Source organism: Quercus lobata, chromosome 2 (assembly GCF_001633185.2).
Source record: "Quercus lobata isolate SW786 chromosome 2, ValleyOak3.0 Primary Assembly, whole genome shotgun sequence".
Taxonomy (NCBI): domain Eukaryota; kingdom Viridiplantae; phylum Streptophyta; class Magnoliopsida; order Fagales; family Fagaceae; genus Quercus; species Quercus lobata.
In genome coordinates, this window is record NC_044905.1 from 35,275,275 (window position 1) to 35,296,760 (window position 21,486).

At 35.0% G+C, this 21,486-nt stretch overlaps 1 protein-coding gene across 1 annotated transcript; it reads right to left on the bottom strand.

Annotated features, from left to right (window-relative positions):
• Positions 1 to 1,917: 1,917 nt before the first annotated feature.
• LOC115975449 (very-long-chain aldehyde decarbonylase GL1-9-like) lies at positions 1,918 to 12,517 on the bottom strand. Its single transcript, XM_031096229.1, has 3 exons — positions 12,200 to 12,517; positions 11,652 to 12,003; positions 1,918 to 2,879 (listed from the first exon to the last, which is right to left on the bottom strand). Exons 2-3 carry the CDS (start codon positions 11,880 to 11,882, stop codon positions 2,337 to 2,339), a joined length of 774 nt encoding a protein of 257 aa, XP_030952089.1. The 5' UTR covers positions 11,883 to 12,003; positions 12,200 to 12,517; the 3' UTR covers positions 1,918 to 2,336.
• Between the last annotated feature and the right edge of the window lie 8,969 nt (positions 12,518 to 21,486).

Genomic DNA, 21,486 nt, shown 5'->3' on the forward strand with positions numbered 1-21,486 from the left:
AACCTTACCTGCATGCACCACACTACGAGCTAGACAATACTTCTAGAGGGGTTTGTAAGCAAGAAGTTGGTAGCTAGAGACTAGGAGGTCCAAACCATCCCTTCTAGTAAATTGAGACCAAGAGGTCCAAGACACCAAATGCACCTTCCTACTACTAACGAGAGAGAGAGAGAGAGAGAGAGAGAGAGAGAGAGAGAGAGAGAGAGAGAGAGAGAGAGAGAGAGAGAGAGAGAGAGAGATCTCAATTTACTAAGAAGCTCAAAGAGTTTCTGGGATACTTGGTGTGTTTTAGGACTGATGGTGGAAAGGGGTATTTATACTAAATGTATGGGAGCTAGGGTTTAGTCTCCAAACAACGTGGGATTCCTAGAAAATTAGGTTTTTTGAAGGAAAAACATAGTAATCAAGGTCAAATAGAATAGGGAGCAAGCTAAAGCATAAAAGGAAGGAGATTTGAGGATTCTAGTCCAAGTGCCAATTGGCACTTGGTCTAGATCCTCCCCGGATCTTTTCCTATTTGGGTCTATCTGTTTCCATTTTCAAATGGGAGCTGATTCTTCCGAATTTTGACTTCATTTCCTGATTTTCTTGGTCCTTAATGTTAGCAAATTAATTTCAAATAGGTTTAATTGATTAATTAATTGTCTAATTAATCAATTTCTACCTATTTTGTCAAGAATCAATAAATACTTTGATTTTGGATTAAATTGGATGCATGCAACCTTACCATAAATTCTATCCTTAGCCAATAGGAATATGACACATTGTTTAAACCAATTAGAATTAAGAGATTATAATCACTTATGGCCGGGACTGGTTTAATGCTAGTGCATTTTACCGTTAAAACTTGTTACTTTGATATTTTTTTAATTCAATGGTCCGATTAATGCTCATGGACTATTGCTTTGATCGTTATGACCTCTAGATTTGTTTTATGAAAATTATTTGGAGTTCAAAGAATCAAAATTACAATCTTGTCTTGGAGACATGAGATGGTGATTATATGGAATGCAATGCAAGTGAGGTTAAATGGGAGGCAAAGAATTAGGTGTCCACAAAATGCTATGTCATAAATATTCCCCATCAATTGCCCACCTAGTCTTTTGTCTAAGGTGACAAGTGTCCTTTGGTAGGGGACCCACTTTCGAATTTCAATTACTTTATTGGAAGACATAATACTCATTCTAATTAAATTTAAGTAATTCCAGTACCACATAAGATACTACAGTTTTTACCACAACTACCCTACCGAATATGACTGATAGTCTGTCACTTTCACATAGATCCATCACTTTTTATCCACCATTCACAGTCTGCCATGTAAACAGTTGTTGCATACGTTGTGATGTTTTATGTGGTCTTAGGATTTTAGATTAATTTTTTCAACACATTTAAACTAGCATTTTGACATGAAGTAATTATTGAGTACTCTCGGAGTATCATAAATGAATATTTCTCCCTCTCACATAACTGTGGATCTCACTAATTAAATTTATGGTAAGACCCACAATTCATATGAGAGGAAAAAATATGCATTTATGATACTTCCAGAGTATTCAATAATTTTCCTTTGACATGGAGCAGTTTCTAAACACAACAGCCTTTACCGTTTAAACTTTTCATCTTCTCCTTCAAAACTCACTGTTTTGGTCAACAAAACTACAAAACTTGATTAAACCAAAAACACTTTTCCGAAGGCTCTTGGCTCTTTTTATATGGTTAATAGAAATTGATGTTTAATCTCTCCTATTTTAAACATAAACAGCCATTCAAAAAAAATTAAAAAACAGTTCGACACGGCTAATTTGTCTACTAGCTTTAATCAGAAGAAGGCAACAAGGAATACAAAAATGAGATGAAATGGAATAAATTCTATTCAGCATGGTCATCAAAGAAAAAGAAGACGCACAAGGCGAATTGGAACAACCAGGGCATGATAGCCTGAATTCAAATCATTAAAGCATTCCAAATTACAAATTCCTTATTTTGCAAACAATTTCTAGCTATCTAAAGCAACATACATGGCAAGTACACCAATCTCAATAGTCCTGAATATCCTAACATTCCATGACAAAGGAAGCAAATATGCTACATAATAGACAACATAGAATAACACAATTAGAATTCATAATAGATTGGTGGTGCTACAAGAACCGACTGAAAATAGTGTTGAGCAATCAAAAGAGGAATGAAATCAAATTAACTCCGACTGGATGCCTACAATGTAGCCTCTAATAATTCTTTCAGCTTCCCAACACATGGCTCATCCTCAACCAAAAATCATTCCTGTCTGGGTGAGGTTAAAGTAATACACTGAGAAAATTGTTAGTGAACTTCTAGTCTTTCATTGCCCTTGCCTCAAAACCCCCTTCAGGTCGCTTTACTAGATTGTATGGCATGTGCGTTCCAAGAAGTTTATCCCATATGGGAAAGAAAGGTTGAGAGTAGTTGTACTTAAGTCCTTGGAGTTGATGATGGATGTCATGATAAGCACTGTTGTTCTGGAAGACAATATGGAAAATATTGCCAGGCAACCAAAGACCACAGTGATCATCAACAGTTTTAATAACAGCAAAGCAGAAGAAAAAAACAGCTGTTCGTGCAGTCATCCCTGAGACGAGAAAAGAGATTGCCCCACCAAAAGTGTCCAGCAAGAGTCCTTCAAGTGGATGATTGTAAAGGGCCCCAATTGCATAGGGGACAACCAGCCTGTGATGCTGAGAGTGGATGTGGCGGTACAGAAACTTGTTATGATGCATGTAGCGATGCACAAAGTACTGCCAAGAGTCCATGACAAACATTGCAACAACAATCTGCATAATTTGCACAGGAATGGAGGGCTGAATCGTGATCCCTGATGCATTAGCCTTCGAGGTCAGCTGTAGCACCAATGCAAGAACGTTAGTCGAACTTAAACAGTAAAGGAACCAAAAAGGAAAAAATAATGTTTTCACTAGCAGTTGATTTGATATACCAAAATGTGAAGTTACCAGCTCTCAACTTCTTAATATGATTTATCAGCCACATATTTATCAACATGATTTGGTTGGTATCTAGTTGTATAATTCTGACAAATTCGCTGATTACTCAGCAGGCAGGCTCACATAAATAATAATGCTACTCAATAAATCATCCAAAAAGCATAAAGGGATGAAATTTTTACGAGGTTTCTTAAATTGAATCAATTGATAGTGTTTTCTTTAATACAATATCCACAATTTGAGTTTAGTAAAATTTGCAAAGATGAAGCAAAAGAAAAAAGTAGATCAAGCAATCTGTGTGATCTCCACAATGCCATGTCAACAATAAGAGCATATCAAACCTTTCATCCATAGCACTATACTGGTAAGATACATTCAAATGTAAGGGGGTAAAGAAGTTAACATCTTCTTACAATCTGCAAAAAGATGACATTCAATGGGGTTGTGTGTGTGTGTGTGTGTGTGTGTGTGCATATATATATGTGTGTGTGTGTGTGTTCCCTTTTAAGTGTGGGAGGGAGATTCAGACCCTGGATGTCTCTGTTGGAAACACCAAGAAATATCATTCGACCTAAAGGTCATTGGCTTAGATATGAAAGACAGGAAAAAAAAATATTTGCTTGTGAACTTGTGTCCATACTGAAACAGATGTGATCATATCCTTTAGCATGGTTGAGGAGAATAATGAGGCAGTAAAAGCATAACTTGTAATCCGGACAGATTTATGCAAACCTTTTACTTAATAATACGCTCTGTTTGTTTTGACAAAAATATTTTCTGAAAAATGGTGTGTTTTCGAGAAAACATTTTCCAGAAAACTGACTTCTTTTCCCATGTTAGGTTGTGACCCTGAAAATGAGTCAGAAAACATCTTCTCTCATTTGACTTGCATTGATAATCATTAAAAATTCTTGTAATTCCAAAAAGGATATGACAAAATCTTTCTTTCATGAAACAGACCCCAAATAGGATTTTTTTTTTCTTTTCTTTTTGCTGCCTCAAATGGGAAATTTGATCCTAAATTAATCTATGCAACAACAAAAATAAAGCAGAAATTCAACTAATTTAAGCCAAAAATATTGTTCAAAAAGACAAAAATTAGTCAACGTGGCAACAGTTGGTCTGTGGGGGGAGAGGGGAGACAAACAAAGAAAAGTCACCATTGGGAGAGTTTTTTGTGGTGTGGAGTTTATTTGGGATGGTTTTGTTGAGTATGTAACATTTCTGAAAATATTATCTGCTCCATTGGGCTTGTTTTCCAATTCAGTCCCTAACACTAGAAATAGAGAAAATGTTTTCCGCCTACACAAACAAAGCATAAATCTAGTAAAATTGATAACTGATGCAATCATGCAAAAAGTTGTCGTTACATACAAGTCAAGGCACATACTATGATACTAGCACATGCATCATCAATTAATTTGAACAATTTTAGGGTACTCATAGGAGAAGTTGGTGAATAGTGATATTTTTGTAAAAGAGTGGAGGGTGGCTTGGCAAAAGTTTATTTCTCTAGTGGAACCACGTATGATGGGTAAATAAGAAATCCAATGTTTATAGGCAAAAAAGAACAAGAGGTATTTGGAGATGTGAGGTTGAAGAAGTCAAATTTGTTGGAGAAACTTAGAGTGCTGGTTGGTCTGGAGGAAGATAGATCCTATCAAGTAAGGAGAAAGCATTATAATTTATACAACAACAACAACAAAGCCCGTAGTCCCAAATTTTTGAGGTCGGCTAAGGATCCTCAACAGGATTAGTTAGGGTCAGCCAAATGTATTCTTTTTCTCCATTCTATTCCATTTAAAGTCATAGACTATGTTACTTCCTTGATTGACATGTCCATTTAGACCACTAATACTAATGAGAAAGCATTGTAATTTATCCCAAAAAAAATCCCATATGTGACAAAATGGCACAATCCGGACCATAATGCAATCCAAACCAGTAAGATTAAGTTACATGAATCCTGTGACCAAAACCCAAATTTAACTGTATATGTGGCAAAATTTTAAAATTATAGCAGGTCATCAGATGGTTCTAAGTTTGAACTCACTTCAAGCCCCCTCTTTTTAGTTCTTCTCCCAGCTCTTCTTGTCCATCATTTTTTTTCTTTTAAAATAAGTAATAAAATTGTCTTATGCAGCCTTTATCTCAATAACTTAATAGTAACCTTCCTTTTAAGGCAATCAAGCAAGGTAGATGTTCAAACCCATGCTTAGGCTTTAAGCCTAGGAATATAATGATCCTACATTGTCACAAATGCATCCTGCTAGATACTATGAAAGCTCAAATTGCATTAACTGCAATCAAATGATGCAACGATGCCTGGTGTAAATGATGTCTTAGGTAAGATCTTTTTTTCTTATAGGTAATATAAGAATTATTATTGATGAAAATGGAAAAGAAACATACAATGTGTTCATGAGAATGAACACAGCAAAGCACAAAACAGAACACGACAGAAAACAATCAAGAAACTAAACTAAGAGAAGAAAAAAAAAAACTGAACAAAAGAAGTACATTCTGTAAAACCCCAACACCGAGACCAATCAAAAAGACTTCTCTGGCACAGGCCTATTAACTCAACCAAAGACTTCTCAAAATCTTCAAAGGACCGACGATTACGCTCCATCCATAAAGCCCACATCAAACATCCTAGAATTAAATTCCAAATATCTGAATCATGTTTCCCAAGCCAATGATTCCAACAAAATAATAATTCCACCATAGAGCTAGGCAAGACCCATTGAATATCGAAAGCTTGAAGCATAAAAACCCATAAAGAATTTGCCACATGACAGTGAATATGGAGATGATCCACAGATTCCCCACTGCACCGACACATACAACACCGATTTGCCAAAGGGTGACCTCTAAGCATAAGATTATCCAATGTAAGAATGCAATCATGACCTGCCGTCCATAGAAAAAAAGCCACCCTTTTGGGAACCTTTGCTTTCCAAATGCTCTTCCAAGGGAAGATGAGTTGGGAGTTGCCCTTAACTCATTGTAAAAGGAACGAGTATCAAACTTACCATTTCCATTAAGACCCCAACACAAAAAATCGCTGCCTACTCCACGTGGAAGATGAGCTTGAACAAAATCAAGAAGAGAAAAAGAAGCAGCAAGCTCCCAGTCTTCGAAATCCCTATAAAATCTCAAGTTCCAAAATCTAACATCATTCCCCTCTTGATGACTCAAAACATCAGAAATACAAGCTTCTTTATCAGCTGAAATCACATATTACTCAGGGTAGAGGATTTTAAGGGGATCAACCCCAACCCATCTATCATGCCAGAAATGAATCCGAGTACACCCACAACAAAGGAACAATGCTTAGAAAAGCTTTCCCACCCTTCATTAATACTACACCACAAACCACACCCATAAGTTCTTCTACAAATTTTAGTACTCCAACCCCCTTGACCCTCCCCATATTTAGTGGATATAACCCTCTGCCAAAGATGAGTAACTTCATGCCCGTATCTCCACAACCACGGATAATCTTTCCCACCTTTAGATAAGATCTTAACTACAGATAATCTTTGGAAGAGGCATATTGCAGCGTTAGAGTGGTGATTTATGTGTAAAAGGTGTGGGGAATCGGGGAATCATCTTCTTCTTCATTGTCCTATAGCATATGAGTTGTGGTCTATGGTATTTTTTTTGTTTGGTATACATTGGGTTATGCCGTATAAAGTTAGTGAGTTGTTAGCTTCTTGGCAAGGGAAGTTTGGTAGGCATCGAAATATAGGTTTATGGAGGTTTGTGCTGCATTTTTTGTTTTGGTGCTTATGGCAGGAGAGGAATGCTAGATGCTTCAAGGATTGCGAACAATCTATTCTTGACATTAAGTTTTTCTTTTTCCGTACTCTCCTTGAGTGGAGTTTAGTTTTGCCTTCTTATTCTTGTTTTTCTTGCCCCAATCTTATTGATCGTTGTAATCTAGGTTCTTGATTTGTGCCACTGGTTTTTTTAATAAAATTTTTTACGTTACTTATCAAAAAAAAAAAAAAATGATGCCTGGTGTAAAGTGGTGGAGGACCACAGCAGCAACCAATAAAAACGTATAAGAGGCGTCCAAAAGCTAAATCTAATTTGCAAGCATTAATTAAGCACATGTCGACAAGAGCCTCATACCTCAATCGACACCTCTTGCTGTTTCTAACAGAAACGTAATCCCCTCACCTCCAACTATTGAATTAGCAAAAAAAAATTAGCACATGTCAAACGATGCCTAGGTACTTGGGAACAACTTTTTTTTTGGATAATCGTACTTGGGAACTTGAATAGGCTTGCTAGTGGATGGTGATTTTTATATTTTATTATGTTTTTGGGCATTATAGATGAACAGTTTCGCTGTTCTGGTCAGATTTCTTATACTTTTATTTAATTTTAAGTGTTCAGGGTAAATTTGTAATTTTATAGTTTCTGGAGACGGGCTTTTCTAATAGTCCATTGAATCTTATTTTGGTTTTATTTGAGTTTAGTTTTCAGTTTGGGCTCACTAATAAAAGCCCTAGGAGTCCAACTCTTATATTAGTCACATATTTATATGAACGTAATGCTTTCTATTCAAGACTCAAGAGAAGAATAATACATTTTCTAAATTGTCAAAAAACTATGGAGAGTTATTTGAGGTTTATAGGATACAAAGTTCTTGAAATTCTAGGTGTGATGCCTAGAGGAATATTCTTTTTCTTTTCCGTTTTTAAATTTCCAGCAACTTACATTGCAACCACACATTGATTTGTCACTCTTTTGTTTTTGTTTTTTTTTTTTTGATAAGTAATGAAAATAGATTTGTCACCTTTAAACCCTTAAAATCCAGAATCCTAACCCAAATTTCTCAAAATCCAATCTTGATACCAGGTATGGGGAAACCAAAATAACTCATTCATCTTCTTAATTCATTCAAAATAATGGGCTTTATTTGCTGGACTTCAAAAACAACTTGGTTGGGCTTGGGACACTCCTGTGTCAAATCTATACAGGAATTGCAAATTTGATCTGGTTTCTGTTCTTTTTGTCCTACATCATAAAGACAACCATTCCTACAAGACTGATAACTTTACATATAATGATGTATTACAGTCAGATAGACTCAATATCTAAGCCCAAACTAAGATACAGGCCAATTCCAATCAAAATGCCTATGGAAAAGAAGGTGCATATTTACTCCAAGATGAAGGGTTCATTGTAGTTTTTTTTTTTTTGATCAGTAAGGTTTCATTGTAGTTAGTTGAGTCAATAAGTAGTTTTCATTTAAGTTTTCCAAAAATGGTGTTTTAATTATGAGTAGGATTTATGTGGTTTAAGTAATAGCATTAGTTTTTTTCTTAGTGTTACCAATCTATAATTGGGATGAATTATCTTATTAGATTGTGCCATGAAACTGAAACTAATAGCTTGAAGCTTCGTTTTAGTGTTTCATATTGTACGTGCTCTGTCTTCTGCTAATTACGCTTACTCTTTTCCTCTTCATCTGTTAAACCATCTGCATTTTCTTTCAACCACTTCAAACTACAGTGACGCCATCTTTCAAACCTTTGATTCTATGTCTCCATCAAACAATCAAAGCTGGAATTTCATCAATCTTTTTTACACCTTTATGCAATTTTTTTTCACAACTTTTAACCTTGATCTACTCTACGCAAATTTTACCCAAAAGCCATTAAAATCCTTTTTACACATCTCAAATCTTAAACGCATTATTTACCAAATTATCCAGCATTTTCCTACCTCAGCCAATATCAAAATGAATGATCCTATTACAAATTCCTAGCAAAATTTTGTTTCCTATCAACCATTTGATAGAATGTTCATCAAAGTCAATGGTGCCACACATTAAACTAAATTCCATCTTTGACGCTTCCCTCAAGATACTGAGACCAACATAATGATGTTGACTGTATGAAAGAAGAACTACAAACTATTCAGTCTACCGTTGCCAAATATAAGGGAAGATTGAAGCAACTCTAGAATCTAGATAACATCTAGGCTGCTGTTCTGAACATGAAAGCTATTGGAATTTCTATTAGTGAGAAGATAGAATCTCTAAAGTAAGTCCAAGTTCAGTTTCTATGCCTCCAACACTGCTAGCGCCCACACGTCATTCAATTTCTACAAAAGATGGAACGAACCCTTTTGTTTTTGATAAGTTATAAACTTCATTGAAAATCAATATAAGGAAAAAAATAAAACAAGGCACACAGGCAGTGTGCTAAAAGGCAAAAAAAAAAAAAAAAACTAAACAGGTATGAAAGTACAAAAATCCATCATATCAGGAAGAGAAATGAAACTAACAACATCCAAAGCATTTGCCCATTCAAACAAAGTCTGAAAGAAGAAGTGCTACAACTCATGAATCGACCTTTCATCCCCTTCAAAAGTACGATTATTCCTTTTCCTTTCCCTCCATATGATCCACATAAGACAATGAGGGATCACACTCCAAAGCACCTTGATGAGGGAGACGCAAGAAGATTATTATTTAGTATTATTTATGTTTGCAAGTCAATTGTATTTTTATGTTTTAGGTTTTATTAGTTTATTGGGCTATTAGTATTTTAATTTGGAAGTAAGGTTATTTTTTTAATAAGGCAATTAGGGTTTCCTAGCCAATTAAAACTAGGATTTAGCAATCCTTTATAAGCAACCTATTGTACTCCTTGAGAGTTAGTTGATATTTTGATGAATGAAAAAATGGCCGTTTGGTCTTTCTTTGGTCTAGTGTTGACTCCAAGTCTACCCTAAGTGCTGACTCCTAGTGGTTTTCCCGCTTAGTGCTGACTCCAAGAAAAGCCTAGATACTGACTCCTAGGTCATATCTCTTTATTTTATTATTGTTTCAGTTTTGTTCTAGTTGTCCTACGTCACACATTAGTTTTGGGTCTGTGAAACTTCCGTGACCAACTTGTTATAAATTCCACCACACTACGCAGCATGACCCAGTGAAACCCAAAAAGGAAACACACCATATTTCATAACTCTTAAGCTATTGTGCAATGTCGAAGTAAGTGATCCATAGTCCCACATTCCTCTTACACATGCAACACCAATCCACCACCACCAGTTTTCATCTCCTTAAATTATCAACAGTTAAAATTTTCTGTAAAGCTGCTGTCCAAATAAAAAAGCTAACCTTAGTAAGCACCTTTGGTTTCCACAAAGATTTCCATGGGAAAGGACAGGTGATTGAAGATTGTAAAGCCTTGTAATAAAAGCAAACATTAGAAACACCACGAGGAGAAAATTTCCAATATATTTTATCCACCTCATTTCTTCTCAAAGAAACAGCATACTTATATGATCCATAAAGGAGGCAACTGATTCTAACTCCCAATCTTGAACCGGTCAAATAAATCTGATATTCCAATAGAAAGTGCTCCCTGAAGAGGACATCATCTCAGGGAAATCTCAGCCTTATCCTTTACCACAAGAACAAGTCTGATCCCAAGAAAAGCCAAATTGGTCAATGCAAGAGATGGAAAAACTAGGCATCCAAAAGCAGATTTTAAGGCTGATGGGAAGACCTATAATAAGTCATTTTCAATTATAAAGGTTCGATGTGGACAACATGTACTATAAAGACGGACACTACAAGTTATATTAATGCCATATTGGGTAATGCAGTAAAAATTGGGTGTAATGATTGAGCAATACTCAAAGCAAACTATGCAACATGGATCAGAAACTCAAAGTTGATTATTCATTAAATTAAGCATTGGAAAACTTGGGGAGACTGAGAAGTTCAATTTGACACAGCTAAAGCTTCAGCTTATACTCTAAGGTTGCTTGAGGGTATGGGGAGGATGAAAATGATGTGGATGATTAAATTATCATCATTATTTTCCTTGTACATCCTATTTCACTTCCTTACATATGTTTTTTTATACCCCCCCCCCCCCGCCCTCCCCGCCCTCCCTGGTGATCCAGTCCTCTTTCTCTCTAGTTTCAAAAAGAATCTGATTGGCAAACAGGGTAAACAATCACGTGCTGCCAAAGTAGGTGTGATGATCATATCTAGCACCGAAAAGCTCAACATGATTATCCCATAAACACTCACAAGTTTTTTAAGACCTCGTTAAAATTTCTTCTCATCATTTCATTTGCAGTACAGCTTTGAAACCTTCTTCCACAAACATGGTTTATCTTTTCCACTTATTCTATATCCTATGCAGTCTACAAATTCATAGCTTTGAACTCGGATCATAATGCCCCTAATGTTGTTTTGTTATCCTTGCTCTTTTGACAGGAAATGTTATCATGGCATCCCAAGACATGTCAGTAGTTAACTCTTCTCTCTTCATTATTTAATAAGTTGATGTCTTATTAGAACACAATGGGAGGAGCAAGGGGAGCACATTATGCAGTATTTAAAAAAGCTATATTTTCAAAGTGAAGCATAACTTTAAAACTTTCCAGAGATGAAATCACATTACTTGACCACTCAATAAAACCCAAGCTCCTCAGAACAGAAGTAAACCTACATTTTAGCTCAAGCGAAATGCTCTCAACTCTTAGTTTAGCAGCATGATGTGAAAGGAAAACAATATTAAACATGAAATCACACATATACTAAGCCTTTTAAACAAAAAAGCAACCAAATTTTGAAACAAATGGCAACAAATTAACACAAAATTAATAGAATTGAGCTGAAAAACCAACCAAGAAGAGCGCCTGCGCAACGGTGGCTTGCACGAGCTGCTGAAGCAAGACACCCTTAACAACAGCAGAAAGCGGCACAGAATTCTTCTCATCCTCCTCCTTTCTAGTATGCAACCGGAAATTCTCCAATGGAGGCAGCAGCTGATAGAACCCTGCGTACAACCAGTACACCACAATTGGGGCAAAAGTCCCCATTGCTTCGTCGCTCACATACCCTTCCCAAAAAACCATGGCTATGCTCGGAAATTATAATATCAATTTCTTTCAGCTTCAAAATTTAACTCAAGGAATTCGAATTCTGAACCCGCATTACACCTCAAGATCTAGAATTTCTATGTTCTTGTTCTACACCCTGTAAGAGAATATAAATTGTGATTTTAAATCTTACGTATAATGACACTTTGTTGTAATGTGGAACCTGAAATTCAAGTTTTGATTTTCTTTTCATTTCCTAGCATTTTCTCAGCAACCAAACAAAACCCGCACAAATTATTTTATTTTATTTTATTTTTACCAAAAAAACAAAACAAAATAATTCAAAGACTTACCGAGATCAAAATGCCGTATTCTCTGAAATTTTTCCGTTGAGATAAAAGTTGGGATTCGGATTCAGATCTAGAGCTTAATCGGATCAACAATTGGAAATGCTTGTTTGTAATTTTTTTTTTTTTCAAATGATTTATTTGTATGAGAAAATGAAAACCGATCTTCGTTTGGGAGAAAAGAAAATCATTTTGCTCTTTTTCTTTTCTTTTTTTTATTAATTTATTTTGTTTTTGTGGTGATTAAATATGTGTAGAGATATTTCCAGCTCAGATGATCTTTATTGATTCCCAGTTACACACGTTTGAAACTTGCATAAAGTGTTTCTGAGGTGGAAAATGGTAAAATTATTCCAACTGTTACTATATATATACATATATAAAGCTTACAAGCTGATGATTCAATGAATGTAATGAGTGAATTTTATAACTGAATATTTGAATTGTCTTTATCTAATTGGCGACACCTCACACCTCAGTTTATAAGCTCATTGTAATTAGACTAGTGTATCATGCTCTTTTACATACATGTGTGGAGGCTTCCAAAGTATTGTACCTAAAGTGAAAAATAGAAAAAATTAATAGAAATATATAATTTAAATTGAAGAACAATTAAAAATAATAATTAATTGCGTTATAAATGCACAAGACATCACTCAACAAGAATCAAAATTTTCTAAAATTCTTTAGGGTATTCTACCTTGTAGAATTCTTCAATAAATAATCAACATCCATTTAAAATAAAAGGTTAAAGTTTAGGGAAGGACTTGTGTCCAATGGAAGTTTCCACTGGACACAAGCCACACCTAAAATTTATGCTATGTCACAAATCCAAATGAACAAGTTGAATGGTCAAATATGGGATCTGATTGTCCCAAGTCTAATAGTGAAGATTGAGTTATCTGGCAAAAATGGCCCATTACCATCAATTTTGGAAATAATTTGCTCAGAAACACTGTTTCCGAACTATATAGCAATCTACCACTTTTTCGGGCCTATAGCGGCGTTTTCCTGAAAAAAATTTTTATAAGTCCCATAACAGGTTCAAGGGGCCCTATAGTGGCGTTTTTAAGCCCTATAGTGACATTTTTGGGCCCTATAGCGGCGTTTTCCTGCAAAATTTTTTTGTAAGTCCCGTAACAGTTTCATGTGGCCCTATAGTGGCGTTTTTAAGCCCTATAGTGACGTTTTTGGGCCCTATAGCGGCGTTTTCCTGCAAAATTTTTTTTATAAGTCCCCATAACAGGTTCAAGGGGCCCTATAGTGGCGTTTTTTAAGCCCTATAGTGACGTTTTCGGGTCCTATAGCGGCGTTTTCGGAAAAAGTGGTATTTCCCTAATTATTTCCGAAACAGTGCTCTGTTGCTAAATATTTCAAAAATTAATGCTAATGGGCTATTTTTGCCGAGTTATCTTCCCTAATGCTTAGAAAGAAATATGGGTGACTTGCACTTGGTCTTACTATGGATGAAAGGACTCCATAATACCAAATTAATCTACACGCAAGTACATTGAGCAAAAAAAAAAAAAAAAAAAATTCTACATGCAAGTACAAAATACTCCCAAACAAACAAAGAATGATACAAGTAAAGTGCAAGTGATGGAGGAATGTTGGATAATACATTAGTTCTATTATCTTATTCGAACAAATATCTGGTCATTACAAGAGAACAAAAGGGAGTGAGTTACAAAGCCCACAGACCCCAACTTTCACAAACTTATGACTAGACTTTAAGTCTAATAAGACTTGTGAGATTTGGGATCTAGGATCAATGTGTCCACAGTAAAAGGAGTGGGCTAATTTATTCCACAAAACTCTCTATTTTCTACTTAGGGGGTTTGCTTTGCTTACTATTTTCACTCCTATCTTACTTTCTCTTTCTTCAATAATGCGCTCCCTTCCTCTTGTCATGTCCCTTTCCTTGGGCCTTGGGCCCTATTTATACTTGAGAATGTGTGACAGAGGTTATATTTTTGCACTCCCTAGTTTTGTTGTCTTAAATGCATTGGTGGGGGTTAAGTGTTATCCTTGCCTCCTAACGACTTTTGCCATTTTTGGCATTAGGGTTCATTGAAAGCACCCTTGGTCCCTCTTTGGTGTTTTCCTTTGAGATGGCTAGTAGTGTGATACTTGTGAGTAGGGTCCATTTTGCAAAATTGTAAGGACAAGGTGGAGTGGCATTTGTTGACCCCAATCCAATAGAAATGGCATTGACTTAGCAATTTTGAGATTTTCTTCTTAATGGTATAGATGCCTTAGGGAGGGAATTCATTTCGTAAAGTTCTTGGTTTGTTAGCTATTTTGGTCTCCCTAACGGCTAAGCCACTGTGTCTGATCCTCAAAAGTTGGACCTCCTTCACACATCAAGGCTGACACCTTCCTTTTTGGATTTTGTGGTTGAGTCTCAAGCCCTCAAGCTTATCGTGCTAGCTTCTTAGCATTTGTGGGGCCAACTTTCGAGTCATCTTGTCTTTTATCTCCTCTTTTTGGGGATTTTGTGGTGGGACCCGGTTCTTCTTAGGCCATACTGTCGCAAACCCTTCATTTTCTTATTTGCTTTGGTCTGTTATATCCTTATATAAGGCTTTATTTATATATCCTTGGGCTTATCATTCCTTTATTTAAGGATTTACCCATTCTTGGGCTTGCCATTCTTTATTCAAGGTTTGGGCTTATCATGTTTTGTTAACCTAAGTACTTTTATAGGTCCACAAACCCTTTTTTCTTCTTTTTTTGGGGCTTGGCAAAACCCTCAATCAATTATAAAAAAATCAAGGACTAAATCACATACTCATGACTCATTTATTATATACATAACTAGTTTAATATATAGCTACACACAAGTAACTACACATCTTAGGGCATTAGAAGTTACTGTTCATGTGTTGTAAACTTGTATTTCTCTCTCTCTCTCTCTCTCTCTCTCTCTCTCTCTCTCTCTCTCTCTCAAACCTAGGCATCGGCACCTCTATGGTGGAGAACGATGTGGGAGTGGTGGAAATCAGTTGGATTGTCTTCAGTTTGGGTTTGGGTGGTGGGTGCTAGATGGGTTAGTTATTATGTTTGTATGGAGGAGTCTAATAGGTTTGTGGTGGGTGGTGGACGAGTTTGTGGCAGATTCTGGTGGGTTTGTGGTTTTGGTGGTCGTTCTTGATTATGGTGTGGTGGTGGCAATTATGGTTGTTATGGTTGGTAGTGTGGCTGGTTTTGGTGATTACTTTGGTTGTTAGTGGTGGTTTCAATTTTGGTTGGTGGTGGTGGCTAAGTTTCAGTGGTTGGGTTGATTTGGGTTTGGGTGGTGGGTGGTTGAGAAAAAGATAGAGACAGAGAGGAAGAGAGACAAGATCAAAGAAGAAGAGAGAGAAGAGAGATGGAGAGCAGAGAGAAATTGGTTAGTTTTATATTTATTTTATTGGATTGTATGTAAAAATAAAAAATGAGATATTGGGTGAATTGTAAAATGGTATGTTAAAATAGATAAAGTAACTTTTTAGAGTGTAAAATGAATATTTAAAAAAAAAAATACACGAATGCTCTCAATATCAAATCCAATGAATTTAATATATAAGCTAATCATATATACAAAACATGGACAATTTTATTCACTACCAAGCAACTATTTACGCATTAACTAACTCCATACCCATGAATCTTTCAATATGTAAAGAGATTAATTAATTTTTTGTATAAGAAAAGATGAATATAGACACAACCACCATCATTCAAGTATTAAACTATCTCATTCCAACAATTATATAAGCACGTTAACTTGTATTTCAAGCTAAATCTACTAATACATGCATAACCCAATGGGCAAGAAACTAATTACATACTTAAATCATCATTTTTGTACTCAAAATCATCTAAATAAATCATACAAAGAAGCGTGTGGAGTTATAGATCTAAGCATTCACATCTGAGGATGTAAAAAAAGACCTATTTTACATCCTCAAACACTACTTTATCTATTTTACCAACTTATTTAATAATACATCCAACATCTCATTTCTTATTTTTCATATTGCCCAATAAAATAATATAAACTACACAATCAAATAATTAAAAAAAAAAAAAAAATTGTTTCTATCTTTCATCTCTCTTTACTCTCTTCCTCTTTGTCTCTCTCTTTCTCCAATATTTTTTTTTTAATTTATTTTTTTTTATGTTTACAACCCATGAATAGTAGGTTGTATATTTGAGAACTCACTATTCATAGTTGCTAAAAAAAAATAGCAATACATACCAAGATAAATTTGATTTTTGGGGTTGTTGGTTGATAAAATAGCAACTAGGGGGTGTAAACCCCCAATGCTAATGCTCAATTCAAAATTGATATGCATGGGTTTGCATATGTATGCATATAGCTACATGTGGAAACATGTAAGCACATATGAACAAAGTATTTAATTAATACATTACTCTAAGTGTGGAATGATAGAAATAACATGTTAATCATACAATCATATTCATCTATACATGCTAATTATAGTACCAAAGCAAGGCATGACATTATTTAATAAAAGAGTACTAAGACTAATGAAGTAATTGAGAGACTTACTCAAGAAAAATGGAAATTTAATGAAGGATTATTTTTCTAATATGGCAGAGAGGAAGAGAGGATTAGAGACTAAGTGTATATGCATATATGACTCTCTAGTAAATGGGAGAGGGGAGAGAATTTAAAGAAAATAATGGATGAGGTTGGTGCATCCCCACCATGAGCTAGGCGCATGGTGGGGATAGGTCAAGTCCCCATCCCCAAATTTCTACTTTCTACTATGCTACAATATCTTCTAGACCTATTTTTTCTATTTTTAGGTCCCGTGTTTGAGCACTTGTTTAGAGGCCCCTTAGAACTCCGATTTTGTGTTCTTGTTTCCGTTGGAAAAATCTTGCATTCTACTTTCCAAAAATTCCAACTTTATATCATTTGGTGATGTGGTCACAAAGATATTCCAGTGAAAAGTAGGGTGGTTCAGCACATAAATTTGCAGAGGTGATTTTTCGTCACTCTTGTACATGCAATATCTTTCAATCCAAAGATGATATTGACTAATTATTTGTTCTAAGACGTAGATAATTGATTCTATTTCATGAAAGTACCAACTTTTTGGATCATCCATTCCTAAAATTGAAATAAGATGGAATTTGGGATTGGGTGAATTTTGGGCTAATTTGACTGTTGATAACTTGGTCAAAATTGGTCAAAGTTGGGCAAAGTGATGTAATTTTGGGATTTTGGGCTCATAAACTATCAAATTAATTTATCCAACATCCGATCAGGACAAATTAATTTATTTCATGTAATTATTTATTTTTAAAGGTAAAAATGCAAAGTTTTGAAATCTTTAATGCTTAAATTGAAATTTTTATATGTAAATCGAGATTGGATAAAATACGATACCGACACCAGAAATCATTTTACAACTTGTCGAAAACTTTAAGAAACTTTAAGTCTAGCTACCTATTATGGCTGCATTGTGGTAGACCCTCGAGAATAGCTAGTCACAAGGGGAGAAAGAGTGAAAAATATGTGTGTTGATGATGTTGGCTTTTGGCTAAATTGAAAGGAATCATAATGGATTTTTTTTTTTTTTTTGGTTATTCCATCAATTTGTTTTATTATTTTTTAGAAAAAATAATTTCATTTTTTTTTTAAATTTAAGAAACTCGATAAATACCAAAATCAAGTCGTTTTTAAGACACATAAGGACACAATGTGACCCAATAGACAACAATATTATATTGAATAAAAGTAAAAGTTATAAGGCAGAGATAAATAAAATAAAAATTACACAATTGAATTGAATTTTGGACATAATTAAAGAATGTAATTTGTAATTTATCCAAACTTTGATGCTAAAATGAAAAAAACAACCCTATGAGGTTTAAGTCAATTGCAAAAGCACTTCTTAAAGTTTCAGTTATTCCTTATAACTTCCCGAGATTTTCAAATCTGCCAAATTGACCAATGAGACTAACTTTCATTAGCTCTAATGGATGAAAATATCATGTGATCATTACACGATCACATTAAGAAGACTTGCCAATTGATTCGAGCCATTGGTCCCGTGATATTTTTGTCCATGTTAGCTAACGAAAGTTATCTCATAGTGTTAATTTGGCGAATAAGAAAACCTCTGGGAGTTTTAAGAGAGACTTAGGGCCCATTTGATAAGAAATTTCTAGTAACGTTGTTTAAGTTTTGTGGAAATATGCATGGGTGAAAAAGTATGTAAAAATACGTGTTGTGGTGTTTAAACAACAGTTTTCGTTGTTTAAACATTGTTACCAAACGGGACCTTAAACTTTAGGAGGTGCTTTTGCTACTGACTTAAACCATAGGAGATGTTTTTGCAACTAATTTAAACACAAATGGTGTTTTTGCATTTAGGAAAAAGTTTAATTTATGTATTTTAAAAGGTAAAAGTAGTACTACTATCGATGCTACCCGTCTCCCATCTTCTCCAAAATAAAAATATGGCTAAATTACAAATTGCACCCTTTCATTTTGATTTTTTTTTTTATTTATAGAAACAAACAAATTTAATTCAAAATATTGTAACTTTACTTTCGTTTAATTTAGTCCTTTAAACTTTATTTATTTATTTATGAATGCTTGGACTTTATTTATTTTTTAATTGAATTTTAGGCATAGTTAGAAGGTATAATATATATATATATATATATACACACACACATATATATAAATATATATTTATATATATAATCGAAACCTCTGAAATTCTCACAATTTTTCACATCAACACAATATTTAAAATATAAAAAATAAATTGTGGGAGGAACGAATCTTTCCCCAATCAGGTATTGTTCGCTTTGGGAATGGGCGGAGGAGCCGATGCCACCCTCATGAATTTGTTCAATCCCACATCAGGGAAAGACACCTCCTACCCTTGCTTTATTAGCACTTGGCCTAAGGAAGGGTGTACCATAAATCATTATCATTTTTTTAAATAATATTATTTTTGTAAACTCTATCTTTCATTCTTTCTAACAAGTCCAATTTAAACTCAAACTCATCATTATCATTTAAAAAAAAAAAATTATTTTTGTTTAGTCCAAACTTAACAAAAAGTGAAACTCTATCTTTCTAACAAGTCCAAGTTAAACTCAAACTCAAACGTTGATAAAAAAAAAAAAAAAAAAAAAAAAATTGAATAAAATCCTATATTAAGATTATCCTAAACGTGGCTTTATTTGGATAAATATAAAAATCATCAACTAAGGATAAAGTTCAGCTTCTTTGGATAATAGAAGAATTCTACTGCAACTTTTTATACAACAACGTAGTAATTAAGATGCTTGGTAGACATCAATATCATTTTTTTAAATAAGATTATTTTTGTTTAGTCCAAACTTAACAAAGAATGAAACTCAATCTTTCTAGCAAGTTCAACTTAATCTCAAACACAAACGTTGATAATTTATCTCCAAATTTACGTGGTTAATCATGAACACTATAACAGCAGTGCAAACCCCAATATATATATATATATATATATATTTTTTTTTTTTAAAGCCGAGTAGAGGTATGAACTATTCTTCTGTTATTTTCTTCTCCTTTACTTTGTGAAAATTTTATTTTATTTTATGGTTTGTCATGTATTTTTTAAAAAGTTATTGATGTACATGAACCACCAAACTTTCTTTAGCCGTTTTTTACAAGATAAAAAAACTTGTAATAATTGAAATTTAAGGTTACTGCTATTGCATATGTCTTTGCTTCACCTCACGAAACGAAAGTGTAGGGTCCTTAGGCCCAGAAGTGCATTATTTATTCATATATTGGGCCTGTAGCCTAAGTCGAAACAAAGATCCACCCGAGGATGAGATATCTTCGTCAGAGGAGATTGTGCTGATAAATAAAAGGTGGGGTTTGGTCCTAAAGGCTCCAGAAAGTATGCCAAGGATGAAAACTTCCTCAGCCGAACTTGGCCGAGGTCATGGAAAATGGATTGACAGCAAAGATGACAATCCCTAAAATTCATTTGGGGCGGACAAGCACTGCAGAGATATAAGATAAGGATGAGCCCTAAAATATCTAGGGCGAAAGTTGCTGCCTCCGCATTAAATGCACTGCAGCTAATTCCCTGGCTGCATTAATGTAGAAGTGATACCTGAACAGTGTATTTCAGCCTTACAGCTACTACTTGAGGACTTATGAGAAGGGCTGACGTGACAAGTATCAGCCTTAACCATTTAGCATACAGGTGGACGGTGGAAGTGAAATGGGAAGGGAGTATAAAAGAAGACGAAAAAGAACAAGAAAGGGGGATTGAAAATTTAAGAGAAGAAATAATGTAGCGATTCACAATCAAATTCGTAACACTTTCTAAGAACATTATGTTAGAGCTATTGTCCTCAGATTTCGTCGAGGACATGCTTTCTTCATTTCATAATAGTCTATTTTTATCCTTTTGTCATCGAGTCTATCTATATCGTTGTTTGATCAACTAAAGCCCAGTTTTCCAACCCATTCCTCTATAAATTCATTGTTTTGGGCCTCTTGGGCTAAACTCCGTCCACGTGCTGGGCTAGGAACTCAAGTCGGGTCCTTACAATTGGGGCCGTTTGTGGGAACTACTGGTGCGATAGTGAATCAGATGCTCAATAATGATAGGATCAGGTCCAAATCCAGCAGAATCTATGGGCTCTCAACGTCAAGATCATTTCCATGAACTTGAGTGAAAGAAAGACCGAGAGGGAAGTATGCGTACTATACATACTAGCAAGAGTCAGTCTTGAAGTAAAAACCATATCTCTTATGAGGAAAATGCCAGAAACATGCAGAAGGAGATTGATCATCTAAAGAAAAGCTTACGCCGTGAGCGCAGAAGGCGAGCTCCCTCAAATTTTGACTACTCTTTTGATGATGAGGAGGATCAAGACTATAGGCAAAGGTCAAGAACTTCCCCCAGTGAATCTTTCTCATATGACGAAGATTACTGCCGTAGTCGCAAAAACAACAATTCATCTTTGAGAGGTCTGGTCAATGATACTATGAATAAAGCACTCAACTAAGTTTCTAAATCACCCTTCACCCGTTGGATTGAGGAAGGAAGATTTCCTCAGCGGTTCACTCAACCCACTTTCATCTTGTATAATGGCAGAACGGACCCTGTTGAACATGTTAGCCACTTTAATCAAAAGATGGCGGTACATTCTAAGAACGAAGCCTTAATGTGCAAGGTTTTTTTGTCCAGTTTGGGGCCTGTGGCGATGAGGTGGTTTGATGGTCTGAGGGCAGGATCCATCAGTTCCTTTAAGGAACT

Bases quoted from the DNA above. Each gene is read 5' to 3' on its own strand.
- LOC115975449 (XM_031096229.1), bottom strand. From the start codon at position 11,882: ATGGTTTTTTGGGAAGGGTATGTGAGCGACGAAGCAATGGGGACTTTT. The intron at 2,880-11,651 runs GTTGGTTTTTCA...TTGGTGCTACAG, and splicing joins TTGCGCAGGCGCTCTTCTTG to CTGACCTCGAAGGCTAATGC.